Raw genomic sequence first — 15,279 nt, 5'->3', positions numbered from 1 at the left:
AACCTCTGCTGCCCTTGGCCTCCTCTCCCCATGCCCTCAGGAAGCATTAGCCTTGAGAGGGGCCTTAGTTTTTGCCTTTTTATTGCACACAAAATGAGGGCCACATGGGGAAATGAGGTCTAAAGTCTATGATTTCAGAGCTGAGGGAAGACCACCACACCAGAAGACCAATTCAGCCCACAGGCTACCCAGGAAAGAGATGGATAAGCTGCCCATTACAAGAAAATGTGTGAAGGGCCTCATGTTGCAAACTGCTATGGGAGTGCCAACTGTTATTTTCCCAGGGCTGCTGTAACAAAGTACCACAAATCAGGTGGCTTAAAACAACAGAAATTTATTCTCTCACATTTCTAGAGACTAGATGTCCAAAATCAAGTTGTGGGCAGGGTTGGTTCCTTCTGAGGGCTCAGAGGAAAAATCTATTCCATGCCTCTTGTGTAGCTTCTGGTAACCACCAGCGTTCCTTGGCTTGTAGACACATCACTCCAATCACTATCTCTGTCTCTGTCTTCATGTGGCCTTCTCCCTATATGTCTCTGTCTTCTCATGGCATTCTCTTATTAGAATACCAGTCATATCTGATTAGGGCCTACTCTAATGGCCTCATCTTGATTACATCTGCAAAGACGATTTCCAAATAAGGCGACATTCATAGGTTAGCACTTCAATAAATCTTTTTGGGAGATACAATCCAACCTATAACATGTAGCAAAAGAACAGATATCTGTCTGCAGGTGGGGAAAAGCTTCAAGGAAGAGGTAATAAAGAGGAGAACCTGGCCAAGGCCTTATCACACACGGTTACTTGATGCTTCAAAATCATTCTGTTTTGAAATGATAAAGGTGTAACCAAGAGTTACAGCATAAATTCTGAGAAGGCAGCTGCATGGGCTTATGTGTCAAATCCCACTACCCTCATCTCCAGTTTTTTGGATCCCGGCAAGCTCTCTCTGAGCCTCTTATCTCCTCATCTGTAACAATACAAGTATCACTACCTGCTCCACAATGTGAGATGTGAGTTCAGTGCCTGGCACAAATAAGCCCGCAGAAAAATGGCTTCCTACCTGCTCCCTCCTGTCCCCTGCCAACTTTGTCAACATTCTCTTTACTGCCCATTTTACCTACTTTTAAAGATACTAGTTGAATAAAGAAATGAACTGAATCCTATACATCCCTTCAAGAATACAGACCTCTCCTGTTTAATGCTGAATGGTTTAACTTTGGGTATTTTACAGTAATTAGAGTAGTACTTCTGAAAGACGTTTGATTTAATTTTACATATTCTACAAAAGTTTACCCACATAACTGGTATGAATCTCTTTCTTGATGTAACATTAGATTCTAGGCTCCATTGCACCAGGCTGGTAGAGAATGTAACCCCAATCACTCCTGGGCTCTCACTCACCTTCCTGGGGCAGTGTTGAGCTTTGAGTCATAACATGATGCCAAAGTTTCTCTCATTCCAGCTGCATGAGCTCTTGGGTCTGTGGCTCTGTGGCATCCAAGCCAAGAACAGCGTCCCCACCAGTGTTCCACTTAGCCAAGCCCTGCGAGGCTCTGCCCTCCTCCAGACCAGACACAAAGCAGGGGTCTCCCTGCCTGGGAGAATATTCAGTACCCTCCCCACCCCATCAAGAATGCATCATGTATCCTGCTACCTGCTGGAATGAGAGACTATAAAGGGAGAAATAAGGAGTAAAAACTACAGATAAATTTTTCAAGAATCCGTCTCTCCATGCAGGATTTTCCCTAAGGTTCACCCAGATAGAAGCATGGGCATGTCAGCAAAGGAGAACCTCTAACGGCACATTTCAACAACCAGCTTTAAAATGCTAGGGGGGGAAAAAGTTTTGACCACAAGTTAAAATCCTTGAAAACTATTTTCTTAAAAGAGAAGCTAAAGAGAAAAGATGCCTAAATAAAAGTGTCTATGTTGGAGAGGGGAGGCAGTAAGAATCCGTGACCCTCAGGAAACCATTTCACCTCTTCTAAAGCTATCTGCCTCGTAGGACTGTTGGGAGGATTAAAGGAGAGTCAGCACATAAAACAGTGCAGGCTGCACAGAGCTTGATAAATTTGTGTATGTTACTATTGTTATGACTACAAATGGGAGTCATCACTACGGACAGCAATTAGAAACGATGCCCAACATTATTTTTCTTTCACTATATATACAGTACTAGAAGCAGCCTTCCCATTTCTGCAAAATTCTCGAAAAGCCCTTTCCGGAGATTTTTAAAGGAACACACACTTACCCCAAAGGCCTGAACAAAGGTCATATAACTTGACTTTCTTCCTTCAACCCATGAAGACAATTCAAGTTATGACTTCAAGTTCAGGGGCCGAAGACACTGAAGGCTAAGCTTCCTACATCATGAAACCATTTTTTCTGGCCACAATTCATGTGAAGAGGTAAGTCTGTGCATTAAAATTACTCTTGCAGCTATAAATCTCATGCATATTTCATATTTACAGCCTAAGAATCTGAAAACACACAGTGAAAGACTAGCATATCACTTCTCCAGAAAGAAAAATCCCCATCCCTATCCTGTGCCTTCCCTCAATGGGCAACTAAGAAGTTTAGCTTTCTAAAGAACCAAAACTATCAAGAAAGGTACATTTAAAAACTTAACTTGGCTCACTGTGTCCCACCATGCCACGATAGCTTTAAAGCACAGCCAAAACAATAGACCTAGGGCTGATCGCAGTCCGGTTAAAGTCAGGCAAGTTTAGGATGATTAAAATGATCGTTGCAAGAGTCAGCAGGAGCTATTCAAACAAGGACAAGTGTTTCAATCAAATGACTTGCCAGCTTCTACACTGTTTGGTTTACACCAACTGGAGACTTACTGTGTGCATGGGGAGTAAAGGCAACAGCTGTAGGCAGTCCTCTTCCCACACCGGGACAGGGATGCAGGGCACATCTCGAGTATGGTCTGAGGTCCAAAGGACATTAGTCAGTGGGCACCATAATGTGAGTTCCCAAGAGTTAATGGAAAAGCAGAAACTTGAGCAAAGAGAAGTATGGGGCTGAGGGTAGGGAAAAGAGTTCCAGAATAAAAAAAGCATCTTTGAAACGCATATACTATAATTAAACATTGCATATCATAGTTAAGCTAAAAGTACCAACAAGTAGAGTTGTGAGTTAAACTATACTAACTTTTTGTCAAAGTGTCATATTTATTGTAGTACTTATAAATTTTGTAACCACTTAACATTTGTAACACCATTTTTTATTATCTTTTTTTAAAAAATGTGTCACTGGTGAAGTTTTTGAGGATTGTGTACCAACCTCACTTATTCCATAAGCCCTATAGTTTTTTTTAATAACTTATCTTGAAATAATAATACAGGAAGTTACAAAAATAATACAAAAATTCCCCTGTACCCTTCACCCAACTTCTGCCAATAGTGACATCTTCTGGAGCAATAACCAAGACACTGGTACAGCACTGTTAACCACAGACCTTCTTCCATTTTGAGCATTTTTTAAAATATGCATTCATTCATGTGTTAAGCGACCTCTTCTCATGTCACATGCACCTTTCTCATTCACCTTTCCTCACTACTTTCTTTCCATCTACAAGCCGAACCACTTACCTAACCTAACTCTCCATGCATCCTCATTTCCCTATTCTGATCTCCTCTACCACTTAAGTTTATCTTGTGCTATTATATTTATGCAAACTAGTCCAAAACCTTTTGGAATAACAAAGAGAAACATATATATTACATATTACATATATATCTATATTAAACTTTGGTTTATGTCTCAACACCTTTGCAAACATTCCCTCTCAAAAAAAATATTTTAAAGAATCTATTTCTTCTACTTAAAATCTCTGTCTCATCAAATTCCTGTTCATCCTCTACTCTGGGTATCTTCCTAATTTGGCTGAAGGCTGGAACATCCTTCAGCCAAATTAGGAAACCTCTGTCTATTCTTCCAGGCAGCACTTATCAGAATGTATAAATGATTCTGATGTGTTAATACACTAATAAAATGTATTAACTGTTTATTTACATATTTGTCTTCTTGACCAGACTAGTAGAACAAGGAACATTTTTCTTCCTCCTTGCTTCCTTCCTTCAACAATTACTTCCTGAGACCTACTCTGTGCCAGGTTGTACAGTGGGAGCCAGCTCTGCTCTCAGGGAATTTCTGTCAGGACATGCATATTAGCCTTTGTAGGCTACTGGCAATAACTGGAACTACATAAACATTTACTGGTTGACATTTCAAGCAATTCCTCACCCTTCCCACCAATGTAAGCCTATGAATATGACATGACACTCATAGGTATCTCTACAATCTTCAGTTCCCACGCAGAATATCTTGGGCACCTTTAAAAAATTGTGAAATTCGAATCGCCAAGCTGGCAGGGCTGCTAGCCTGAATCAGTGGGCAAGGCAGCAAGCATTTACCTCCTGGTGACCTGAAGGGAAAAAAAAAGGCTTTCTGCACTGAAAGCTCTCCAAAATCTTGTAACTTCACGCTTCGCAAAGCCTGACTCCATACCTGGTACCAGGGCGCAACAACAGAGCTGCGCGGGCAAAGCCCCTATGCCACACTCACCGCTACAATTTTCGTCTGAATCTCGCTCAGATTTGCTCCTTCCTCCCATCAGAGTGCCTTGAACTCTTCGTCAGGTCAACTCTTCGCCGGGTCGTTCATGGTTCCCAGGTAGGCGCCAAGTACCGCCACACGCCCACACTTACAAAACGTCAAGAAGGTCAATTTAAGGAACGTCAAATTAAGACCTCGTCTCCCCGAGTCCTTCACTGCCCCTCCGGTTCTCGGAGAAGACCAACTCTACCAGGAGAGTCCCAGAGAGGGTAGCAAGAAATGAGCACACGCAAAAGTGAGGGTCCCTGACCCCCAGGGCAGAGTCAGCGCCGCAGGGTGCCCGGGCGGGGGCGAGACCCAGAAGCTTCAATCAATACCGCCCTCTAAAATCAGAAACGACGCGTGCCAACATTAGAGTCTCCGAGCGAGATCCAAAATCAGGGCTCGAACATCACCCACAGGACATCTCGGGCCGCCCCTCCCGAGGCTCTCCTCTCTTTCTCCCATGCCCGACGGCGCGCTGCAGCCGGCCACCTCCACTTCCCCGGGCAGCGGCGGTGCTGGCACAGCCTGGGGAATGGCCACGGAGGCCGCAGAACTGGGACCACCCGCCGCCTCAAGACGCCGGACAGTGCCCGCTGGGGGAAGGGTCAACTGGCCCGCCCGTCGGGCAGTTTCCTCACGGCGGGTGCACCTTGATGCAACCCCACAGAGTCCCGCGTGTCTAACTGGCGCCGCCTCTGGGTCGCCCTGGAGCAGCTAAATCCGGCCGCTGTCCCCGGAGAAGCGCTGGTCTGGGGGAGCCGTGAAGAACAGTTGGTCTTCAGGCACTAGGCGTGACGCCCTCCGGGTTCCAGCGGAGGAAGCAAGGAAGGGCGGGAGCCACACGACCTTTTCAGGCCGTCTGGGTGAGAGCGGGCCCCTCCGAAGCTCAGATTGAAAGGAAGCCCGACGAACGGGTAAAAGCAAGGCAGAGAAGCTTCGGCGGGAGAAGCCCACAGCCCAGAGCTTCCAGCGAAGGGGACGACTCCGCCCCAGATCCTCCGCAGCCAATCCGCTCCCCTCGATTAGCATCGGCCCCGACACTACAGTCGCATCCGGGACAGCTAGAGACCTCGCGGCTACAGGTGTTCGCTGGGGGCGGGGCAGGCTTCCCTTCACTTTGTTAACTCGGTTTCTTTTAGTGCCAAAACAGCGTTCTCCTCTAAATACTCGCCCGGGGTCAGGATGCCTCCCAGCGGGAACCGACTCCGGAAACAGTCTCCGCGTAGTCCGCCCACCTGGGCCTATTCTCAGGTGTGCCCAACCTTGCTGCAGCAGCCTAGATACCCGGCAGGGGGCCCACGTGCACTGTGCAGCCAGCTTAGACGCGGGCGTGGGGGCGTGGAGGCTCGGGAACTGCCGCACAGAGCTGTGGCGTCAGCAGCTATCCTGTGGTATTTTTGCTTGTTTCCTAAGACAAAGCTTGCGCAGCTGAGAATGATCTGAATCCGCTTCCGGCTGAGGTTGCTGCTCAATTCTGCCAAAGAAGTCCTCATCTTTTAGATCTCCTATTTCCATAAATCTGAGGTAAATGCCAGAAGCTAGCAGAGAGTGGATTCAGCTTTAAATCCTAGTTACATTTAGTTGTATAACTGTTATTTGTAAAAAGGGCATGATAGTACTAGAGTTGTTAAAGGATTAAATGAAAGAATTATGTCAAAACATATAGCCTGGTGACTAGTACAAAGTAAAAGTTCAATAAGCTTATTATTAGATATGGCCAATGGCCTGGTCCAAAACTCAAGTTGGGCCAGATTCTCTCTCCCAGAAATTTGAAATAATAATAGGTTACAGCAATAAATAAAAGGGAGTTGAAGCTGAAAAGATGCCATGACCCATGGAATGGGCCAGGCCCAGGTAATAAGGAAGTGGGAAATGAATAGGTAGAAGTAAGTAATTGTTAAGAGAACAAAGGAGATGCAATGAGATGCAAAGACCACTTGAGGACCATGTAGCAAATAAGACTCTGGTTACTTAAGAGGTTTTGGCTCCTGATACTTTTTCCTACAATGAAACCACTCCCTCCTCAACTTTTATTAAGGTAAATTAACTTCTGCTCTTTGCAAGTGGAAGTGCGAGACTACAGGATTCCTCAGTTGTGATTGGAACAAACTGACATGATATCACTTAAGTTGCTGGCTTAATCCAGCAACTTAAATAGGAGTTTCCAGTTGGTTCTCTGCTCCAGAAAAGCAGGTGGTCATTGGAAGAGACCCATTTTAACTCTGATCACACATTTTTCATGTGACTAAAGCAGGGTTAATTTAAGAGCTAGTCCTGTGTGATGATGCTTTTCACCATTAAAGATGACTGAATACTTAAATCTAATCATAAAAGTTAATAACAAATTTGTTCATATTAATACTCACTAGGGACTTTAGAAAGTATCTTAAAAATTTTTTAAATGAATTTTTTTTTTTTTTGCTTAGAAGAATTATAAGTCCTTTGAGTAATATAAAGGTATATTGCTAGTTACTTGGTCCGATGAATTTCTATTTTACTTAATAAGCCAATCCTTAGGGTTAACTCTTGCAGAATTCCTAATGCAATATTTAACAATTAAAAAAAAAGACTGTATAAGAGCTGTGCAAGTGTTTACATTGCTATATATCAGGAAGTGGATAAAAACTTGATATTGAGATATTAGCTTACATTTACTAGATACTATGTGACAGGAACTAAAAATGCTATACTTAAAATCAAATTTTTATTTACCAATTATCCTACAGCGTAAACATTATCCTCATTTTGTACTTTGTCACTGCGATTAGGAAGTTCACTGAAGAGTATAACTGAATATCTGCAGCAATTACTTGAGCCTAGTTTTTATTCTTGAGACATTTAGTTTATCAAACTGACAAATCGCTATTTCCTCATTCAATAGCTCGTCACATTTTTCCAGGTAAGCAATAACTATTAATTTTATTTCCTTACCAATGATACTACCAAGAGAGGAGAACCAATTAGTAACTACTATAAATGATCTGCTAAATTTTTCTCGTCATTAATAGCCTTAAAGTTTATGTATACAGTTCCAGATCTGGAATGCGAGTGTAAGGAGACCCCTGTGAAATAAGCCTAATAACAATTATTTTTGAGAAAACAGCCATTTAAATATCTGGAAATTGACCTGAGGGCATACAGTAAATGAATTAGTTATTAAAAAAAAAATTTTAAAGTCAAAGAGAATAGCCAGAGTGACATTTGAACCACTATCCACTCTTCTCCCTCTCCAACCCCCAGCTCAGTATGATGGAAACTCCACTCCAGGTGGATAAAGCCAAGAATACAGTGTTACCTCACCCTCTCAGTTCTCAGCCAAGGATGACAGTATCCTTGGAAGGGCAGGCAACCAGAATTTCTCATCTACCCAGCCACGTGTTACAAAGGCTAAATTCCAAGCAAGTAAGAACAGAGGTGAGGGGCTACCTTCTTTCACCCAGCCTCCACTCTTAGGGTAGAAGCGCCTTCTCAGACATGAGACACAAATAGTGGGCCTCTGGTCACCCTCACCCTAGCTAATTGGTAAGGCAAAGGTTCCAAACCAAGAGAGGCTACAGCCCCACCCAGAAGCCTGCTCCTAAAGTAAAAATGTCAGAGTTGCGTACCTACCACTACTCCTAGCTCAGAGCTGTGGCTCAGTAATTTTTGTCTAGAGAAAAAACCAGGATATAAAACAGGGCTCCAAAGCTATCCCCAAAAGAAGTGACTTTATTTGAAAGAGTGTAAGTTAGTTAAAGCCTAAGGGTGCTCAAAACAGCAGATTTTGGTGGAAAGCAATTAAGCTGAAACTGGCGCTAAACCAAAGGCCACCTAGTTTACCAGAGAAAACCAGGGAAAAAGAGCCCTCCTGGCATTAGAGATAATCACAAACACTGACACTACCCACCCCCCACCCCACCCCACCCACCCCACCCGACACACACACAAAAAAAACTACCTATTCAAAGGAGCCAGGATTTAATTGGATCAGGTCGTGGAGTAATCTATACTCCAGGGGATTGTTAAAAACAAGAGAGCAATCATTTTATGACTACTGGAACTTGATAGGATCAAGTAGACAGTAAGGAGCCCTGCTAAAACCATGGTCGTCCCATAGTGACTGTGTACATGCTCAAGGCAGTAATATCTGAGGGCCAACATAAGAGGCTCCACAGTATGGAGGAAATAGACATCACTAAAATAAGTCCAATCAGACACTAAAGAGTTAAATAAGCCAACTAGAATAAGGTCCAGGGGATGGGGTGGAGGTGGAGGGGCTATCAATGTCCAAAGTTGCTATAAACAGGAAATACCAATAGATTATCTTTTAAAAGAAACAAATGGAAATTCTGAAGCTAAAAAGTACAATACTGAAATGAAAAATACACCAGAGGGGCTCAACAGATTTGAACGGAAAGAATTAGCAAATTTGAAGACAGGTTGATAGGGATTATACAATCCAAAGAACAAAAAAAAGAATGAAAAAAACTGAACAGAGCCTCAGAGAAATGTAGGTCACCATTAAGCACATCAACATATGTGTAATGGGAATACAAGAATTCCAAGTATGATTTTTAAGAAATTCTTAATGTTTACAATCAAAAAGCTCAATAAACTCCAAGTATGATACATGCAAGATCTACTTCAAATATATCATAAAAAAATGCTTTATCAGTAACATCAAATGTAACAATGTAATCAAAATTAAAGGCATTTGTGCTTTAATGAACACTATCAAAGAAATGAAGCAAACCCAATGAATAGAGGAAATATTTCCAAATCATACATTTGGTAAGGAACTTATATCTAGAATATATAAAGATCCTTATAATTCAGTAATAAAAAAGACAATCCATTTAAAAAGGGGCAAAGAATATGAATGAACATTACTGCAAAGAAGATACACAAATGGCCATTAAACACACAAAAAGATGCTCAACATCACTGGCCATATAGAAATGTGAATTAAAACCACAATGACATAGCACTTCACAGCCACTAGGGTAGCTATAATCAAGAAGAAAGAAATAGCAAGTGTTGACAAGGATGTGAAGAAATTGGAAACTTCACACCTTATTAGAGGGACTGTAAAATGGTAGTCACTTCGAAACCCAGTCTGGTTGTTTCTCAAATAGTTATCATAGTTATTATATGTCCTAGAAATTTTACTCACAGACATATAGCCCAGAAAAATGAAAACATGCATCCACCCAAGAACTTATACACAAATATTCATAGCAGCATTATAGCAGCATAATAGCTAAAAAAGTAGAAACAACCCAAATGTCGATCAGTTATTGAACGGAAAAGCAAAATGTGGTATATCCATAAAATATTATTTGGTAATAAAAAAGGATACATGCAAAAACATGAATAAACCTTGAAACGCTATGCTAAATGAGATGCCAGTCACAAAAGACCAAATAGTATATATTTTTTGATTCTCTTTATGTGAAATATCTAGAATATGGAACCATAGAGACAGAAAGTGTATTTGTAGGAGTTGGCTGCACATGGAGTGGTTAAGTGTGACAGCCAAAAGGTATATAGCTTCTTTTTTAGTTATACAGTGATAAAAATGTTCTAAAATTGATTGTAATGATAACTGCACAACTCTGTGACTATACTAAAAACTGTTAAACTGTACACTTTCAACAGGTGAATTGGATGGTATGTAAATTATACGTGGATAAAGATACAACAAAAAAGGTTCATACATAAAAACAGACAAGTTAAATTTTTTGAGAGTTTTATTATGGAAACAAAACAAGGTTAATTGTTTTGTAATTAAGCACAAAATAATTTCATTCTTGATAATAGGTACACGTTACAAAATCTCAATTAGTTTATGAACCAATTCTTTTAAAGGATTTATATTTACTGAAATTAACTTATTCTTTTGCAAAGACCTTAGTGTACTGGAGGAACATATTTAATCTAAATATTCATTGTCATAGATATGATTCAGAAGTCAACATACATAGACAGTTTATATTCATATTTGTTAAACAGCTATACAAAGCTATTAACTTAAAAAAGGATTCTTTAGGAGATATTTCAAACTGTAAGTGTGGAATGCGTGTTTCTTTCTGATACTATAATTCCACTAAATACAATGGTCAGATGTTCAGTGTATCTCTTACAGAACTGCACTATATGCCAAGATTAAAATATTGCAAATTCTAAGATACTTATAAACAGAAATGATTCAAAGATGCCTTTATGCTAAATCCAGCAAATCTTGTTCTAAAATGACCTTTTTATTATGAAGAACAAGTTAAGTATAATGTTTAGAAAACTTAATGGATGGAAAACAGTTGAGGCAAATATATTCCTTTGCAATTTTCACATGTAATTTTATTTAAGCTGTTTACACATTCAAAACTTACTAATAAAAAACTTAATAATGAGTTATTTCCATAAAAAATTGTTCAATTTTACTTACAACTTTTCAGAGCTGTAATTTCAATACAAAATGGGATCTAAAACTATTAGCAAATAGCAACAATACAGACTATGTATTTTAAAAACTAGACAAATGGAGACTAGCTTAAGAAGTAAATCAGCAAGTAGTTATTTGCTTTACAAAAGGTTCTTAAATATACAGGATAATTCATAACATATTCCCTTTAAATATTCATGTATTTAAAATCAATTTACCAAAAAAATTGATTGACAACTTTTAGCAACCCCACCAATTTTATAAAAACAGGCAATACTTTTATCTGCAAAAGGCATCAAAACGTTTTAGTTCAAATTAGAAAGGGCTAAAAAAAAAAAACACCAAATTTTAAAAAACATAACAGTTTAACAAGATGGCTATCACTGTGCCCTTCAAGAAATTCATAATTTTTTTTTAAAGCATATTTTTTCAGTCCCAACTTATAACTCACTTTGACTTCCATTTCTGCTTTTCCTTGAATCAATCTGGACTGTGTGGAAGAGTGCCGCAACATTGAGGCTATTGGTGATTTGGGTTTAATATCCTGAAAAAATATGCTGTCTGTATATATAAAGTAATAAAGAAAAAAGTTAGTTCTGAAATACAATGCATACTCCCTAGGTTGTAAAACCTACCAGTCTAACAAAAAGCACCAAGATGCAGATGACAAAGAGAGAAAAAACATGAACCAGCACAAAGTCATTACCATATTCCTTATCAGATTAAGTTTTATTTGTTGGATTGTTTGGTATTTGGGAAGCTAAATAAATGAATTTAGCAAGCCAGAATCCCATGACAATCCATAACAAAGATTTGCCTATTAATGAATTAAAGTTACTAGTGAAAATAGCATAGTGAGGACTCTTTGTGCCTAACAACAGAGGAAAAAGTTAACAGATTTTTCTTATGGAAAAAAAAGAAATGGAAATATGTTTTTGGAAAATAAAAGATAAACTATGAAACAACAGTAAGGCACTTATTTCAATAGTTTTACAACAGCAAAGGCAAAGTATGTTTTGTATTTCTTCAAGAAATTCCTTCCGCACAAAACCATAAACTTTGCTCTTTACATAGATTTTTTTTTTACTCCTCTTTAATTCTCCCCACACACACACTTCCACCCCTGACCTACAGACCAGACTGGACCGGGGCCTGGCACCCCGAGGGCCTGGCGCAGGGTCCATGGCTCCACCTGGGGTGCAAACCCAGGACCTTCTGCGTATAAAGCAGACGTGCTAACCACTACACTATGGAACCACCCCTGCATAGTAGATCTTAATTGTCAAATCTAAAAACTGTAAATTACCCAAATAGAATTACTTGCAGAATTCTTAATCTTTTGTTACTCTACAAATAATTAAATGCTCCTCAAAGTTTTTTAGTACTATTGTTTTAACTATAGTTAAATTTGAAGCAAATAAGCTTATTTCTCATATCCAATATTATTATTTCTATATTAAAGCTTTCATTTCCCTTTTCAACCAATGCTGAATGAAAAATTCGTTTAAAAAATTCAATTAAAAATTTTTTCAATTAAGTTTCTCTGAATCTATTTTTTAAAAAAAGGTTGAAAAGCAAAAGCAACTTATTAATATGTCAAAAACAAAAAACAAATTTAGCATATTTGATCATAATATCGATACAAATCAATTAAATATTTCATGCTACACAGAAAATAGTTCTATTTCCCTTCAAAATATGCAAGCTGACTTTTAAATTATAATGTTTTACATGCTCTAATCACAAGTAATACCATGTGACTTTTCACTATGTACTTAAGTAACATTTCCTAAAGGCTTGAAGCTAAATATTAGTGAATCACTATTAAGATGTAGAGAGAACTTGAAACACCCTGCCTTGCTATCTTAATTGTTAGAAATGTACATAAAAGCATGAAATGAGAACCAATAAAACAAATGCACTAGATATATGACACCACCATCAATTAAAAAATATATGCAACAGAAAAATAAAGATAAAGATGCACCCTTCTAATGTAGTAATTTAGAGTAATGAAATTGCAATTTTTACAGCACTCTAAAATTGAAAATTTTGAAAACTTGTTCACTGAACAGGTATATAAAGTAAAACTAAACATGCATCCCATCTTATTAAAATGCTAATATCTACCCTGAATCTCTTTATAAAGCCAAATTAATATTTTTAGGATTTAACAAATGATTAAAAATTTGAAAACATTTAACTTCAAGGAACAGAACATTCAGACTATGAAACTGTACTATGAATTTTATTATAATTGTCATTTTGTTCATGTTGAAGACTATCAGTTTCATAAATAATAGCACTTGTTTTATAATAAATATATCTGTATACAGAGGTATGTTTAACAGCATCTACATGTATCTCTAGAAACTGTTGTTCATTTTAGTGTATATATTTTTATTATGATAGAGATTTTTTACTTAATACTTCAGTAAAAAACATGTGAAGAGTATATACTCCATAATCATATTTTTTAAAAACCTGAATTCTTGTAAAATGTCTGTTTTAAAAAATATATAGGTTAACAAGTTACTGTTTTATCATGATTAAATGCTATCAAATTCATGGACATAAGTGAAAAAGCTAACCACTTACTAGTCATAAAATAATAAAATACAATACATGCTCTATATATTACTAAGAAAATGCTCATTTATATAATCAGATGATGAGAGTAGTAATATGGAAAATCAGGATATGTCTTTACCTATATCCTTAAAAATCACTTTCCTTTATATCATTTCCATTTTAATTTAAATGCCACATATATTCAGCTAACATTTAAATTAGTTTTTATTGTAATATTTCAGTTCTATTATAAACCAAGAAATACTTTCAGAAACTGTCTTGAGGGTAAGAATATTCTTTCCTTCTATTCTGTAATTATATTACATTAAGTATGTATTAAATGTTACATTTGAGATATATACTGACTTTGAACATATTCAAATTCAAGGTCAATGTTATGAGAGAATGAAGATTTTGAGGAAAATTTTATAATACTTTAGAAGGTGAAATCTTTAAAGACCAAGTAACAGTAAGAATACCTGGCTGGAATATAGCCGAGTGGCAAGATTTCACATTTTACCAAAGGACCGTAATGCTTAATCATCTATCCCCCACAGAACTTTGGATCCAGTTAACTGCAGGAGCAGGGAAAAGCAGCAGCGTTTCAAATGTCCATACTCTGATTTAAAAAGACACCAGATAGATAGAAGAAAATCATGTTTTATTTCAGGTGGTGTAAGTCTTTGAAATGAAGGCTCAGTATTTTCAAGACTGAAAGGATATCACAGTGTTGATTTTATATACAAAGTAGGATCTGTTCCAGTACACTCTAGTGAAATAATTCACATATGGAGAATAGTTAATTTTGACCTCATGACAAAATCGCCCATATTTTGAGTAGGTTAACCTGTCACCCTCTTCGTAAACCACCTATGAAAAGATATGAAACATAATATTAAAAAGCTTATAGAGAAATGCAATCAATGTACGAATATTTATACGAAAAAATACATTATGCTAAACATGGACAATTCCACCTTGTTTAGCAAACATCTCACATTAATTAGCACATAGAAGCCTTTTCATAGGACAATCACCAAATACACTAAACTTCTGAGCTTCCCATTGAGATTGAGAAACCAGCATAAAAAGTTTCCAACTTTTAAAAGATTTAATCCTAAAATATAGAAAGCTATGTCTCCATAGTCCATTATCATTCCTCTGAAGAGCCTTATCGTAGAGCCTACTAAGGCAGAGAAATGAACATATAATATATTCTTGCTGTACATTCGAACACTTCTCCTGATATAGAACTGACTCACAATTATATAGTAGGCAAGTAAATTTTTTATGACTTATCCAGTGCAAACTTTTACATTCTCTTCTTAATTATGTTCACTAATATAGCTTAGCTAACTTGAAAAGTTTTCTATAATAAAACACTAAATATTATTCTAATGCCTATGAAAGAAGTCAGAGAGCCTACTTTAAAAGAGTAAAAGGTTAGGGAGCACTTTAAGATCTTGTTCCCCAGCATATGTCGTTGGGTTGGCTCAAATAAACTCTTATAAAACTTTAAAAAAAAAACTATATTGAAACCAATATAGTTTTATTAACCAATGTCACCCCCAATAAATTTAATAATAAAAAGACTGTAATAATGAAGTAATTTTTCTAGATATGTATCAAATTATAAGAAATTTCAACATAATGATGCAACTAGTTGCTCTTTAGAT

The 15,279-nt window shown here is 37.8% G+C and overlaps 1 protein-coding gene, 1 long non-coding RNA gene and 1 other non-coding gene across 15 annotated transcripts in view; all 3 read right to left on the bottom strand.

Moving 5' to 3' along the window:
- Positions 1-318: 318 nt before the first annotated feature.
- On the bottom strand, positions 319-2,428 carry LOC120599918 (uncharacterized). Its single transcript, XR_005652025.1, has 2 exons — positions 1,405-2,428; positions 319-618 (listed from the first exon to the last, which is right to left on the bottom strand). It is a non-coding gene; the product is annotated as an uncharacterized LOC120599918 (long non-coding RNA).
- Positions 2,429-12,215: 9,787 nt separating this feature from the next.
- On the bottom strand, positions 12,216-12,289 carry TRNAI-UAU (transfer RNA isoleucine (anticodon UAU)). Its single transcript has one exon. It is a non-coding gene; the product is annotated as a tRNA-Ile (tRNA).
- A 1,126-nt stretch (positions 12,290-13,415) lies between these two features.
- The window catches only part of DPY19L4 (dpy-19 like 4), a 63,252-nt gene continuing 61,388 nt past the window's right edge, over positions 13,416-15,279 (bottom strand). For 12 of the 13 annotated variants that reach the window (XM_039859082.1, XM_039859083.1, XM_039859084.1 and 9 more), the window contains one exon: positions 14,246-14,473. In XM_039859082.1, the coding sequence (XP_039715016.1) occupies positions 14,309-14,473 (165 nt within the window). In that variant the 3' untranslated portion in view covers positions 14,246-14,308. Of the gene's footprint in view, positions 14,474-15,279 lie in introns of all 13 variants that reach the window. The other variant, XM_039859081.1, reaches the window with a different exon arrangement.

Source organism: Pteropus medius, unplaced genomic scaffold, assembly GCF_902729225.1.
Source record: "Pteropus medius unplaced genomic scaffold, Ma_sr-lr_union100, whole genome shotgun sequence".
Classification (NCBI taxonomy): Eukaryota; Metazoa; Chordata; class Mammalia; order Chiroptera; family Pteropodidae; genus Pteropus; species Pteropus medius.
This window is presented reverse-complemented; position numbering and strand designations above follow the sequence as displayed.